The sequence below is a fragment of the Myotis yumanensis genome, unplaced genomic scaffold (assembly GCF_028538775.1).
Source record: "Myotis yumanensis isolate MYYU_CA2020_CCGP unplaced genomic scaffold, mMyoYum1.0.hap1 SCAF_5, whole genome shotgun sequence".
Taxonomy (NCBI): domain Eukaryota; kingdom Metazoa; phylum Chordata; class Mammalia; order Chiroptera; family Vespertilionidae; genus Myotis; species Myotis yumanensis.
In genome coordinates this window covers 51,761,562-51,776,999 of record NW_027223756.1, presented here as the reverse complement: position 1 = coordinate 51,776,999, position 15,438 = coordinate 51,761,562, and the positions used below count along the sequence as shown (strand labels likewise).

The following is a 15,438-nucleotide window of genomic DNA, read 5'->3' as shown; positions in this document are numbered from 1 at the left end:
ACACCTGACACAAGGGAGGCATGTGCGCACACACTCACACGCACACTCACACACTCACACTCACACATGCACACTCACACACACGCACACTCACATGCACACTCACACACTCATGCACACACACACACTCATGCACACACACACACACTCAAACACGCACTCACATGCACTCTCAACCACACACTCCCATGCACACTCACACGCACACTCACACACACTCTCGCACACTCACCACACACTCTCATGCACACACACACACACACACACATGCACTAATATGCTTTTAGCTCACCTTAGCCTGTGGGTGTCCAGAAAAAAGTAGATGATCCAATTGCCTGGGGACTTTCTTTTATCTTTGGAAGTATTAATACAGGAGTGACCTGCTGGGTAAAGACTTTTTAGAGACAATTCCAAGGTGTCCCCACTTGAAATGAAACTTGAACCCCCCCTTCCTTGATACCCTTAAGTGGTCTCTTGCAAGGTGTTGGGATTTCATTTCTCAGATCAGCTGGGGGGTTTCCTGCTCTTTCTCCTCCAGAGGAAAGAAAATACAAATGCCACTTGTGCCCCTACGCTGCTAAGTGCCGCGCGAACCTAAACCAGCACCTGACCGTCCACTCGGTGAAGCTGGTGAGTACGGACACTGAGGACATTGTCAGCGCCGTCACCTCTGAAGGAAGTGATGGGAGGAAGCACCCTTATTATTACAGGTGAGCTGGGGCTGGAACCCTAGTCCAGCCTTCCCACCCTCCCTGCCGTCTGCGAGGCAGACCTGACAGGCACCTCTGCTCAGCAGACGCACTGGCCTGCATGGTCAGAGTTGCTTTGCTTAGACAAGCCCCTACAGTTGCAATGACTCCCCCTGGCATGGTGCCCTGGCGGAATGAATTGAAAGGGAAACGGTCTGAGAGGTGGCTCTGGGGGCGGGGGGTTGGGGGGTGAGCTCCAGAGAGCGGCAGGGCTCTGGGGATTATTAGCTTCCAGGGCTGGGCAGCTGGCAAGCTCCTGCCCTAGTAACTGAGCACCTTGCTGCTCCCTGAGAAGTGTCCGAAGGAAAACAGACTAGGAAACATAAACCCAAGGACCCTGAGGACGTAGCCGTGAAGGCATAGCTTCTTTTCCTCGAGTCGTGTTTTGTCCTTTAGTGGCTGGAATTTTATGGTTTTCTCCGGTTCTGGCCCTAAATCAGTATTTGGTTTGGGTGCCATAAAACCCCAAGTTTCAGGCTTTCTACCAAATCTTGCCCACGAGAGAGGCTGTAGGGATTGGTAGGAACTTGCTTTTGTATGAAATGCCTCCATGGATGGGTGGCTTCTATCGGGAATTGTCACAGGCAGGAGTGCCGTCCGTCCGATGGCCTGTGTGCTCTCACTGCTACCCGGGAGGTTTCTGGAGGCAGAGGGAGGCTCACAGAGTGCAGGGCGCGCCACGCCGCTCCGCGTACCAGCCGCACTCAAGTCTTGGCAAGGCTGTGCTGCATCCCTTTGCCCCAAGGAATCGCAAGGAGACATGCAGCATCTGGGATCCGGAAACTTTAATTAACTCTCTGATTATTTAGCATCACTATAGCATGTATGGGATTGTGACATTATTCGGGCACTAAATCCATTTAGCACAGCGACCACTTCAGAGGCATCCGAGAAAGCAGAAGAATTTCCTAATGCAAACCGTTCGGTGGGGAGGGCAGTGTGTACACGGCCGTGTTCTGGGTGTACTGGGTGTACTGGGTGTACTGGGCGTGAGTGGGTAGCCTGCATTTAGAATATCGCTCCTCTCTCCCCGTCTTTCCCTTCGTCCTCGCATGTAGCTGCCATGTGTGTGGATTTGAGACCGAGCTCAACGTCCAGTTTGTCAGCCACATGTCCCTCCACGTGGACAAGGAGCAGTGGATGTTCTCCATCTGCTGCACTGCCTGCGACTTCGTCACCATGGAGGAGGCAGAGATAAAGGCTCACATTGGCACCAAGCACACAGGTGACCATTCCCATCGGTCCTTCTCTCCTCCATCCCCTGCCACCCCAGACTGCCTGCCCACCTGGCAGAAGCATCCTCATCGCCATGTGACACTGACATCTCCTTCCTCAGAAGGAAGAACGTCCCCAGGGGTAGCAGAGCCACACTTCCCTGTGGCCACAGCGCCATGGCCAGGCACGGCTCGTGCACCGGCTGATCTGAAACATTCACAGGTTGGGACGGTTGAGAGGGGCTGAGCTGTCTGCTTGCCATCATCATCCAGCAACAGCCATTACGCTTTTCCCTATGCCCCAGGCTTGCACCTTTGCACGCTGGGACCCATATAAGCCTCCTAACGACCCCCTGAGGCCCATACTACTGTTATCATACTATAGAGCAGGGGTCCTCAAACTACGGCCCGCGGGCCACATGCAAATACAAATATTGTATTTGTTCCCGTTTTGCTTTTTTACTTCAAAATAAGATATGTGCAGTGTGCGTAGGAATTTGTTCATAGTTTTTTTTAAAACTTTAGTCCGGCCCTCCAACGGTCTGAGGGACAGTGAACTGGCCCCCTGTTTAAAAAGTTTGAGGAGCCCTGCTATAGAGGCTTGAGAGCTGAGGCTTCACAGAGGGGAGGTATTATGTCCAAGGTCAACCTTAGGATGTGACTTCAGAAACTCAGACCAGAACAGTTATCATTCTAGAACCTTCTTTCTGAGTCGCTGCCATTCTGGCAGCCCCACCCAAACCTTGGCCAAGGCTGGACCTCTGTTTTGCTGGGCCAGGCACCATGCACCTGCCTCTGCAGGCTCTGCTCCTCGCGTGACGCTGCAGCCCTGACACGCTCCGTGATGCTGCGTGGCCCATCTGTCCAGGGGCAAAGAAGACCAGATGCTCCTGAGTCAACCCGGTCCCTCCCCGGGCCACGGCCACGCCTTTGCCAGTGCTCGCCTTTCATTTCAGACTCTTGCCATTCTGGTTAACTTCTTCTATTTAATGAAGTTAACATTTTGACTTTGCCATGCAATTATCCTCTCGCAAGGGATGGTTACAAATGACACTGGCGAGGAGTCATTATGTGAGAATGAGGAAGAGCTCCCTGCGTTTGCTACAAATTACAAGCTGGGGTTGCTGACTGCAGGCCCGGGTGCTGGACCGGCCCCTCACATCATTGGCACTTGAAGGATTCGGGAAGGGAAATTTCCCTGACATTTGTGCTGACATGTGCATGGCCAAGAAGGATCCCTCTGTGCTTTCCTGGCCGCTCTGGCTCCGTGGTGCCAACAGCAATAAAAGCTTGTTTTTGTCAGTAAGTTGAGCAGCTCTGACTTGGAGGTCTGCAGAGAGCTGTTCTGCTGAGTGGGAAGGTGCCATTTTTACAGTCGGTTGTCTGACCATAACCACATTAGCACCGTGGGCAGGTGAGCTGGGAAACCCACGTCGAAGACAAATTAAATCCAGCATTTCTGGAGTGGCTGCTGGAGGGAAAGCCAGCCTGTCTCCTGTTTCCATGGGCTCTTCAGATACTCTCTTTTCTATTATCCTCCCATTCTTCTAGCCTTCTCCGCCCCATAGTATGCCTAAACCCAGCCCAGAACCTCGCTCCACCGCCCCCATCCCACCTCAAGAAGACCATAGAAACCACAATGGCAGGAAGGGAGTTGGACTCCAAATCCCTAATTTTGTGAGTCCTATTCTCTAATTTGATTTACCTGTCACAGGAACAGGCACCTTTTATTCTAGTGCCCTAGGGGATCTGCGATGCCATCTGGTTACCTAAATGAACTTGTGATGAGCTTTAATCAACAGAACATTTTTAATTGGTCACCCACAGAACCCGCGTGCTTTCTCACACTTCGTTACTGGCTACTCTTAGCCAAGGTACGCTTGGGATTGGGGTGTTTCTGCAGTGACCCCTCCTTACTCTCTTTCTCCCTCTCTCCCTCCCTGCAGAGAACATCAGCAAGGGGAAAATATTCCTTCTGGTTCTGTGACATCCTCAATGCAAATTTTGCTGCAATTTTTCAAAGTTGTGATAATGGTGGTGAGGAATTTGAATAGCTATTTGGAAAATACAGCCATCAATATTTATCTCACACTGACACCAAAATAACCTACACAATCCTTCTTTACTATCTGTCCTAGAAAGGCTTGAGGAAAATAGAATAGAATATTCATCAAACACAGCAAGGGACATTTGTAAATGCTTAATGGACAACAAGAAATCACAAATGAAAAGAATCAAGAGATTGGACACAAAATTTTTTTTGGCAAAAGAAAGGAAGAAGAGAAGGGGGGGGAACCCACATTCTGAAAAGGTGTTTGTAAAAATGACAAAAAGCTCATGTATTTATATAGAAAGTTCATAGAAATGGGTAAGAAACACTTTTGGTCTCTAAGAATTTGGAAAGAACATGAACAGTCAATTCACAGTAAAAAAATAAAATAAAAGCTAATTGTTTAACATAAGGGAAAATGTTCAACCTCACTGAGCAGTCAAAGTAAAGCTCAAGAGTGGCTTATCTTAACCTGTTAAGAGCACATTTTATAGTGTCACCCACTGTTGCTGGGTGCTGCTGGTACTCTTGTGTCTATGGCCTTGCAAAGGAATAGAACTTAGGGAAACTATTTGGGTAATATATACTAAGAGGCTTGAAAATGTAATTGCTCTGTGACCCAGTAATCCCACTTCTGGGAATTTATCTGTAGGGAAAAAAATCAACCAACAAAATATTAATTTTAACTTAAAATTTAATTTTAAGGAAGTATTTAAGTAGAGTAGGATAAGTCCACTCCTTGGATCTGCAGTACAGTTTCCTTATATTTTCCACCTTAACGTAAAACTATGAGGTTGCATTGAATTAGTTTGGGGAGAGTTGACATCTTAATATCGAGTCTCCTGAATCATGAATATTATGTGCCTCCAGTTATTTGGATTTATAAGTACATCTTTAATTTATCACAGTGTACCATACCACTTCACATGTAGTATAAGACCTCACAATAGCATTCTTCCATTTCTCCCCCCACCAGCTGTTATGTTATTGAATAGATAGATATAGATATAGATATAGATATAGATATAGATATAGATATAGATATAGATATAGATGTGTGTGTTATAAATATTACATTATGAATGGTTTTTTAAACAAAATTAGTTTTATTAGTTTTTAAAGAGATATAAATACGAAAAACTCACATATTTACCCATGTAGTTGTCATTTCTGGTGCTCTCCATTCTTTTATGTAGACCCATTTTTGCATTAGTGTAATTTCCCTTCTGCCTGAATAATTTATTTTAACATTTCTTGTAATTCAGGTCTACAGGTAATGAATCCTTTCAGCTTTTATATATCTTTTTTCTTTTGCCTTTGCTTGTGAAATATGTTTTCATACTTTAAAGATGTTGTTCCACTACTTCACACTTGCATTGTGTCCAGTGAGAAATCTGCTGTCATCCTTTTTTTGTTCCTCTGCACATGTGTCCTTTTTCATCTGGCTGCTTTTAGGACTTCTTATTTATCACTGGTTTTGAGCAATTTGATTATGATGTCCCTTGTATAGATTTCATCATCTTTCTTATGCTTGGGACTCATTGCATTTCTTGGATCAATGGGTGTATGGTGTTCCTCAAATTTGGAAAGTTTTTGTCTTTTTCAAGTATATTTTCCTGCCCTCCCCACCCCATCAGGAACTCCAATTAAGCTTATACTAAGCTGCCTGAAGGCATCCCATAGTTCACTGGGTGCTCTATTTATTTTTGTGATTCTTTTCTCTCTCTGATTCATCTCAGATAATTTCTCCATTCAGGTTCACAAATCTTTTCTTTACTGTGTCTAAATTATTAGTGGTCCCATCCAGTGTATTTTTCATCTCAGACATTGTAATTTTCGTCTCTAGAAATTTGATTTGGGTATTTTTATTAATTTATTTTTGTATCTTCCATCTCTCTACTTAACTTTTTTAACATACGGAATACAATTATATTACTGTTCTTATGTCCTTGTCGGCAAATTCCAATAACTGGATCAGTTTACACTGGTTGATATTCTCCCCTTTGGGTTGTGTTTTGTTTCTCTGCATGCCTGTGAATCTTTATTTGAGTGTCAGACATTGTGATTTTACCTTATTAGGTGCCGGATACTTTATATTCCTATAAATATTCTTGAAACTTTGATCCTCTTGGGTCTTGCTTTTATGACTTGTCAGACGGGTCTGGAGCAGTGCTCCATCTAGGGCTAATTATTACCCACTACTAAAAGAACTTCCTGTTTTCTACCCAATGCCTTAGGAATTACAAGTTTTTTCCAATCTGGCTGGTGGAAACAGGCACTGTTCTCTAAGCCTTTCAGATGGCTTATTTTCCCTCCAACACATGCTCCAGTCCATACTCTGCTGAATACTCACGGGAGACCCTCTGCAGGTCTCTGAGTTCTTTCCCTCTAGTACTCTGTCCCTTAAGGTCCAGCCATGTTGATCTCCCAGACCATCAGTCTTATCTCCTCAAATCAGCAGGTCAACTGGGCTCTACCTCCATACCCCTCCCTACACTGCAGTCTGGAAGGTCTTTCCTGCCTCTCAGGGGTCATTCCTCATTGCCTGGTGTCCAATATTGTGAAAACTATTGTTTGATATATTTTGTCTGTCTTTTTGTTAGTTGTTTCCGTAGCGATGATAAATTCCGTCTCTTGAATGGAAGCAGAAGTCTACTGACACTAGATTTTAATGACCTATTGACTGTTTACTGCTGGCTGTGAGGGAGAATTCAGTGCACTAATGAAGAACATGGATGCTAGAGTCAGACCAATTGACTAACCTCACTGTCCCTCCCCACCCGCACCTGTAAAATGGGGGTGATAATAGTTGTGCCTCAGCAGTTATTTTAGAATACAATGAGACAAAGCATTTAAAGCTTGACCCAGTTTCTGGAACTTGGCAACACTTTCAGTACACCTTAGCTACTATTGTCATTTTATTTTAATTCTAGTAAGACATCCATAAACCCTCAACAAATGAATGAGGGCCTGCTCTTGGCCCCAAGTACCATGAGTGTCATCACCAGAGGTGACTGCGACCTGGGACCCCAGCAGGTGCACTAGAGGGGCTGGAGACCCAACTGCTGTTATTCTAGGGTTCCCATCTCCTAAATAACAGACTTGGGTTTTTTTCTTTTTTAGTGGAAGACAGGAAGACCCCAAGTGAATCAAACAGCCCCTCATCATCCTCCCTCTCAGCTCTGAGCGATTCAGCTAACAGCAAAGATGACTCCGACAGCTCCCAGAAAAACAAGAGCGGGAACAACCTGCTGGTCATCTCTGTTGTGCCCGGGAGCCAACCCTCACTGAATAGTGAGGAAAAGCCAGAGAAAGGTAAGGGAGGAGGTGGCTTGGCCTGCTCAGCCCTCCCCACGCTGGAGGCAGGACGCCTTGTCAGGTGTGGTGTTGGAAGTAGATATTGGGTCCCAGAACATTCCTTTTGCTTGCTTTGCACCCACTATGGGATGGAAGGATGGGGAGTGTGACATTGACTCCAAAGCTGTAACTTCTTTTAGCACAGAGATGCAGGGAACAGCGTCCGGAAGGGTATAAACTGGGAGGAGGGGTGAAGAAAGGGGATCTCGGTCCTGCTCCTGCCCTCCTGTCCCTCTACCCCACGCACCTGTACACCCAGCTTCGGTCCTTCCAGGGTTCGAATGCGTTTTTTGCAACTTTGTCTGCAAGACGAAGAACATGTTTGAGCGCCATCTGCAGATACACCTCATCACCCGGATGTTTGAGTGTGACGTGTGCCACAAGTTCATGAAGACCCCCGAACAGCTGCTGGAGCATAAGAAATGCCACACTGTCCCCACCGGTGGGCTCAAGTAAGGAAAGCAAGTACAGAACCTTTTACTGTGTTGTTATTAAACACCCTTCCCCCACCCTTACCCTGGCCCCTCCTCTGAAGATTTTGGGGTCATGGAAAGGGAGAGTTTGGCATGAGGGGAATTAGGCAGGCACCTCTGCTGCCTTCAGCTGGATGTGAATTAGACCTGTCCCCAAGGGGGTCAGCAGACATCAGCAGGAGAATCCATTGTACAAATAGCCCGGGATTCGGAGCAAGCAGGAAGGCATGTTGGAGCACCTGAGCACGCAGGGGTAGACTCATCCCACACTGCCTGGGTTTTGTTCAGACTTGATGGTAATGGACTTGGGTTAGCGTCCCCAAGTGTAAAGCATTACACTGTCACTGCACTTCACCATCTCTGTTTTTTAGGTGATTTGCCACGTATCTTTTAAATAAGTATTACAACCACTGCATCCACACCCCACCCCAAATAATGGAACCTTGCGGGTTTGAACAGGCAGGAGGCAGCGTTTTCCACGCAAGGCCCATGTGACTCTCAGGTCCCTGCAGACATGCCTTATGCCTTCCCGGGAACTGGAAGTGGGATTCCCTGCCTGAGAGCTGATGATTTGTCACGTAGCACAGATTCCTCCCACCAGAGACCCAGGTAGTTAGCATCACCATCAACCAATATTTGCAGGAGGCCCTCAGTCTGAAGCGAGACTAATCAGTCATTATCCAGTGTACGGTGCGTCTGGCTTGATTAGGTGCTAGAGGGCAAATAAGGAATAAAACCTAATTTCCACCCTCAGGAAGTGGATGTCCTACCGTGACCAGAATTTCATCTTCCCGAGAGTCGGTACTCAGGTCCCTGTTCACAAGGCACTTATGGTCTAGGAAAGAGGAAGAAGCTTATGTCATTGGGCACAGAAAGACACACAGTTTTTGAGGCAGAATTGTTCATGTTTAGCTGAAATGATCATTGAATTTCAATGAATGAAAAATTACATTTTACTTAATACAAGGGGAAAAAAACCTTGTCTTTAAACATTTTGGCCTTTGAAACTCACAACTTGCCGGAGGGGTGGCATGACTCTCCCCGTTGGGCGTGGGATGGAAAGACCCAGGACCCTGGGAGTCGAGTGTTGGGGGGGCAGCACAGGCTTGTCTTCCCCCCACCCCTGCACCTACCTGATCAGGGGGACTCTCCTCAAAATCCTGCCCAAACAGCAGAGTCAGGGAGCAACACCTACTGTGGATTTCCATTTTGTTTCAGTCTTGGGGGTGCTTAGGTGGGAGGGGGGAGGGGAGATCTGAGGGGGAGGGGGAGGAGCAGTTATAACTCAAGACAACCAGTAAATGGGAATTTGATTTGGTTTGTTCCCACTGTCCCTTTCTAAATATTTGTGACTCTTGTTTATAACGAAAAGCCATACACTCCTGTGGTTGGACTATGCTCATCGCCCTCCCCGGTTGCCCAGTCACAGCCATGCACTGCGGCCTGGCCAGTCGTGGCCCTGCCAGTTGGCCTTCCCTCGGGGACCCGAGGGGTCCCAGGCTGCCACTGGGGAGAATGCACAGTGACCCTGATGCTTTTGCGGGACAGACACTTCCCCTGCGGTGCTAACGGTCCCCTGTGTAATAGTTTATGTTCTAGGATGACCAAGTAGAAGAATACTTTGAAAAAATTGATAAAGCCTTCTGGCTATACAGTGAGTCTTTGTTTTTGTTTTTGTTTTTGTTTTTGTTTTGTTTTCCCTTTGCCATATCGGAGCGTTCATTTGCCTGAGAGAGTGCCGTGACGACAAATAATGGGCCCCTGCTACACCCTTAGCACGTCCCCTGAGCAGTGCAAGAAAGATTGAGCTGTGGGTCACAGAAATGTCCTTAAAGTGAAACAGACTGCTGATGTCTCAATTGCTTTTCTGTGATGGAACTGCTTGTACTCTATATCCTGTTCATAATGCAGATCGAATAAGATTATACTATTATTTTTCTTTTGCCGTAGCTCAGGACAGTGGTGAGTTTCAGACTCCTCTAGGTAAGGCCCAGCTTGGCGTAGGGGTTGTGTGTGCACCTGACCTGGGAATGGGCTTTTATTTCTCTCGTGTGCACTCTTCTGTGAGCTGAGGGTCCAAGGCTAACGGCGAGCTTGGCGCTGAGGAGCAGTGCACGGTGCACCCGGTTGTGTTGGGCTCTGCTGAACACTTCTCCAAACCCTCAGAGCACACCTCACTCCTGGGCCTGCCCTGCGGCTGCCCAGCCAGAGCTGAGGCAGCCACTTTTGCATTTGCATTCTGTTTGTCAAGAGAGCAAACACGCTACCGCTATCATATCAGCCACTGACTCGAGCCCGGCAGCTTCTCAAAGAGCAGAATTTGTAAACATGCCTTCACGGCTCCTCCTGGCCCCTCTGGAAGCCAGGAGGCTTGAGGGGAGCATAGCCTCATTGCGGAGGGTGGGGAAATCGAGCCACGAGAGGCCCCAGGCTTGGCCCAGGGCGATCCAGCTAGAGCCCAGTTAGGTGGCGGAGCTGGGGCCAGAATCTGCCTAACTTACGTGTAGAGACCAGTCCAGTAATAACACAGTGCCTCCCATGGGCTGAGCACTTACCAAGCACTGGACAGAATGCAGAAGAAATGTTAGCTGTGGTCCTGCCCCCTGAGCATTATGATGTCATAATGTACGAATAATGTCTTCAAGCTCCCGAGGGCAGGCATCACCCTCCTTATCCCTCACTAGTAGACAGCTGGGGGGTGGGCGTCCCTCTCCAGGCCCCTGTCCTGGTCCTCACCTTCCTTCCCTGATGGGGAAACAGCTGTAGCAGACAGGTCCTAGAGCACAGACCTATGTACACACACACACTCACAGACACACACAGGCCTTCTCGTCCTAACCTTTCATAAGCACGATTCTGAGCCTACGACTTTCTGTTTGCTGGAGGTAGCTTTCCCCTGTAAGCTGTTCTTTAAACTCTTAGCCTTTCTGCGTGTGCTTGGTGTGGTGCATGAAACGTCGACTCTTTGTGTTGCTCCCATCTCGAGGGGAGGTCGTGAGGGTTAGACCTCTGCTGTGTCCGTGGGGGGTGGGGAGGGCTCCGAGGGGGCGGGAGGATGGAGGGGAGCCACAGCTACTGTAATTCTCCCCCTTTCTCTGCTCCCCTTCCTGAGGGTTGGTGTTCGCTGCTCCTGCCAGGAGACCCAGAGTAGGCTGAGCACACCTCCTCAGAGCTAGCTCCTCCTCCGGGGGGACGGCTCTGTCAGCACGGAGAGCCCAAGAGGGTCCTCTTCACCTCTGAGAGGCAGCAGGGCTGGGCTGGGCAGGGGCAGCCAGGCCTCAGGGTTTGCAGGGTGGCCCGTGAGGAGGGGAGAAGCAGGGCCGCGGCGGGACCTGTCTGCCTGACCCTCCCTTCCCTTGCTTCCCCCGGCAGGTGCCCATTCTGCATTTATTCCACCAACCGCCCCGCCGCCATGGAGTGCCACCTCAAGACCCACTACAAGATGGAGTACAAGTGCCGGATCTGCCAGACGGTGAAGGCCAACCAGCTGGAGCTGGAGACGCACACCCGGGAGCATCGCCTCGGCAACCACTACAAGTGCGACCAGTGCGGCTACCTGTCCAAGACCGCCAACAAGCTCATCGAGCACGTGCGCGTGCACACCGGGGAGCGGCCCTTCCACTGTGACCAGTGCAGCTACAGCTGCAAACGCAAGGACAATCTCAACCTGCACAAGAAGCTGAAGCACGCCCCTCGCCAGACCTTCAGCTGCGAAGAGTGCCTGTTCAAGACCACACACCCTTTCGTCTTCAGCCGCCACGTCAAGAAGCACCAGAGTGGGGACTGCCCCGAGGAGGACAAGAAGGGCCTGTGTCCGGCCCCCACGAAACCAGCCGGCCCCGGGGCCCCGCTCCTCATCGTCGGGAGCTCTCGGAATCTCTTGTCTCCCCTGTCGGTCATGTCCGCCTCCCAGGCTCTGCAGACCGTGGCCTTGTCAGCTGTCCACGGCAGCAGCTCAGAGCCCAACCTGGCACTCAAGGCTCTGGCCTTCAACGGCTCCCCTTTGCGCTTTGACAAGTACCGGAACTCGGATTTTGCCCATCTCATTCCCTTGACAATGTTATACCCCAAGAACCACTTGGATCTCACATTCCACCCGCCCCGACCTCAGACTGCGCCTCCCAGCATCCCGTCCCCCAAACACTCCTTCCTCGCCTATCTCGGACTGAGAGAAAGAGCAGAGACTGTCTGAGGGCAGCATGTTCCGTACCAAAAACCAAGTGACAGAGACAAAAACAAAAATAAACCCACGAAACTTACACACAACCCCAGCAGGTGTATGTTGCTGCAAAACCGACAGGCCCCCGTGGGTCTGAACCACGTGTACTGTATCTCTTTAGTAAGGACTAGAGAATTGGCTCTGTGTGTATACCTATTGCATTGACCTGAAAGCTGCTTTATCCGATCTTCAGAGAGGTGACCTACTGCGTACATCTACCTTCAGAGGCATGCCTCCCCGGCCCCCCCGCGCCCACTCTCAGCCCTGCTCCCCACCTTTCCCGGAAAGGAATTTTGTCTTGCTCAACCCTAAAGAGAGTGTCCTTAATAGCAATCCGCACTTGTCAGCTTCTCTACTGGTGCATTTTTGTTTTCTGTTGGGTGAATGGGGTGTGTGGGCGTCTGTGGATCCTGAGAGAGAGAGCCGTGTGTCGTGTGCCATGAGATTTCTATCGCACATTCTCTGTGCTGGCTGCTTTCACCGCGATGAACATGATTTTCCCTCCTGGGTGGTTCATCCACTGCAGCCCCTCCCCGAGCCCCTTCTTCACCACCCATTTCACGGCTGCAGAGTGGTGGGGCCTGGTGCGCAGTCGATGAAGGCATGGTAGACACCCACGGTGCTGCTGGAGATTTCCCACAGAGCTGGAGACCTTGTGCCGAGTCTCCTCTGGTTATGAAGACGCGAGGCAGCAAGAGTCCCATCTGGAAGAAATGTCCCGCAGCACCGAGGCCAACACCACAAAACCTAAGTGTGTTGTGTGTGTGTGTCCATACGTACACAATGCGTGTGGGACACACGCAGTGCATCATTTTTTAAGGGCAGATTATATATATATATATATATATATATATATGATGTATTAATTCAGTGGTTACCATTTGTTTGCAGGAAAAAAAAATAGTATGAGTGAAAAATTTTATGGTCGATAAATCCAGCCAAGGAGATTAAAAGGGGTTTGGATCAATTCTGGGTATAAATGCTCAGACTAAAAAAAAAAAAAAAAAAGAAAAGAAAAGAAACGGCAGTTTTGCACAGTGCTTTGGTCTTGCACTAGTTTTTGTTTCTCATCTGCAAAAAAAAAAAAAGAAAGAAAGAAAAATAAAAGTGAAAGAAAATGTCCCTTTTATATGGAACGAGTAGACTGTATATTTGAAAATTTTGTCACAGGCTCGTTGACATATAACCACCCAAAAACAAGGTGCTGTTTAGTCCTGCAATTCCGTTGATGCCCCTGAGACGTGTCCATTGTGTTTGCAGGTCGTCTGGCTCTAGTGGTATTCTCCATGTTGGTAATAATTCTGTATTCCATTTTGTTAACGCCTGGTAGATGTAATCTGCTAGGAGGCTAACTTTATACTTATTTAAAGCTCTTATTTCGTGGTCATTAAAATGGCAACTTATGTGCAGCACTTTATTGCAGCAAGAAGCAGATGTGATTGGTAGCATAGCCCTTTGCTAGTCTTTCAAACTAATGGGTGATTTAGAAAGGAGAAGAAGAAAAGAATCTTTGGCCGAATACGTTAAGTGCTTGTATTTTTAAGATAACAGCATTTCCGGTATGAAACAGGCTAAAGGAGCAGGAAGAAATGTGCTTTGTATGATGATGGGAAGCTTGGGATATAAAAGTTATATATTATTTATCTATTGAAGAACTGTGTACAGGAGGAATGCTTCTTACTGCATTGCTGTTTTCCATCAGGTGTTATCCTAGAGTTGGGAATTTTTCTTTTTTTCATCCGTTTCACCAGGGGAAAATAAAAGCATCCCTGATTTTCTTCCTCTAGTCAGCTTGCTTCACTGAGCCCCCTTGAAATTGGTACAGTTGTGCGGGAAGCCAGAAGACTATACCATCTGTCCACACCATGGTTCCCCCACCACACACACACACACACACACACTCACACACACACACACACACACCCTTCTTCCCCCAGACTAGCAGGTCTACTATACTTCCCTTTGCCAGTCACGGGCCCTGGCAAGCCTGTTTACACTACAGAGATGCCCGGGGACAGGGAGGCTGAGCCGGCTAGGGCGGGAAGCTCTGCACCTTCTATCCTCCTCCCGCAGACATCTGTTCTTGGCCATGTGTGAACCACCCATCAACCTCGCCACCTCACTGTCTCAGCTAAAGACACTATAGACAAGTATAATACACTCCAAGAATACCGGGCTAATGGGTGGGCTGGTTTTCGGTGGTTTTTGTTGTTTTTTTTTTTAAGTTATGTCTTTATCCCCATATAATGGAGAATGTGCCACTTGGCTAATAATGTGCTTTCAAAATTACAAGTTCAGTGATGACAGGAAAGAGGGCCACGGGCATCCCACAGAGGCTGGCAGGAAAGGTGACTCACATAATGCACCAGCAGGTAAAAACCTGACAGGGTGGCCCTGACTATCAGGACGACAGCTTTCACAGCATGCCACTTGTGCAATAGGAGGCCCTGGGCTGAAACCTGCGAGACCGAGAGGGGCGTTGGGAGGAAGGAGACGTTTACCGTTCAAATGCCATGTGTTTCCCTGCTTGCCACTGAACTTGTATTTGAATTACTTCGTTATGCTTAATATAATTGGGCAACTTTTTTAGCACTTTGGAAAGAGTCATCCATCTTTCTGGTAAATTATAAAAAGTTTTCTGAGTGAGAAAAGGTGTGTTTGGAGTTTGTTTGACTTTTTATATTATTATTATTATTAATAAAGAAAAAAATTTACAGCATTTTTCAGACTCCACTGAGGTAATATGTACCCCTGAATTTGGTTTGCAGTTTGATACTCAGGGAAGGATGTATTCCGTAGATATCCTTTCCGTGTAAAACACTAATGTCTTTGAGAAATTCACCTGCCAACTAACTTCAGTTGTTTTTCACTATGCATCCTTCGATGAAAGCTAGCTTATTTTCCCATAGAGCAATGCAGTTAGTGTTCCCAGCACTTTCCTTCTCCTGTCCTTTTTTTAACCCCTCATATTATGTTCAGATGATCATACTATCAAGGTTTGTGTACATTACTGAAAATTTGTATTGTATAAAGCTTTTTGCATTACAAGGCTGTACAGGGTCATTTTGACAGTAACTGGTATATTTCTTTGCATCTTATGTTGCATTGCCAATTTCTAGTGTATCCAGTTTGGAAGTATAATATACTCTAATTAAAAAAAAAAAAGGTTGGCTATATTCTTGTTTCTTTTTCTTTCTTGGTTGCCATCCTTGACTACGTGTTAGTCTCAGGGTTTGGTTTGTCTTGTGTTGTTCTGATTTTTACTTTTCAGTGTATTTTAAATGAGCTTAGGGAATGCCCACTACTCGTTATAACAACAACATGCAAGTTTTGAACAGCCATGCTAATAATGCACACTTACGATGTTAAGTCATTA

General features: G+C 47.6%; 1 protein-coding gene across 9 annotated transcripts in view; it reads left to right on the top strand.

Annotated features, from left to right (window-relative positions):
- ZNF827 (zinc finger protein 827) overlaps positions 1 to 15,228 on the top strand; it is a 172,526-nt gene extending 157,298 nt beyond the window's left edge. Inside the window, exons 10-16 of one of the 9 annotated variants that reach the window (XR_011471546.1) lie at positions 539 to 710; positions 1,808 to 1,974; positions 7,137 to 7,328; positions 7,645 to 7,822; positions 9,431 to 9,497; positions 9,794 to 9,826; positions 11,216 to 11,230. Coding sequence is in view for 8 of the 9 variants with exons in the window: in XM_070415260.1 (XP_070271361.1) it covers positions 539 to 710; positions 1,808 to 1,974; positions 7,137 to 7,328; positions 7,645 to 7,822; positions 11,216 to 12,035 (1,529 nt within the window). In the remaining variant the exon portion in view is untranslated. Of the gene's footprint in view, positions 1 to 538; positions 711 to 1,807; positions 1,975 to 7,136; positions 7,329 to 7,644; positions 7,836 to 9,430; positions 9,764 to 9,793; positions 9,827 to 11,215 lie in introns of those variants that run through there. The other 8 variants (XM_070415262.1, XM_070415263.1, XM_070415264.1 and 5 more) reach the window with 8 other exon arrangements.
- Positions 15,229 to 15,438: the final 210 nt, after the last annotated feature.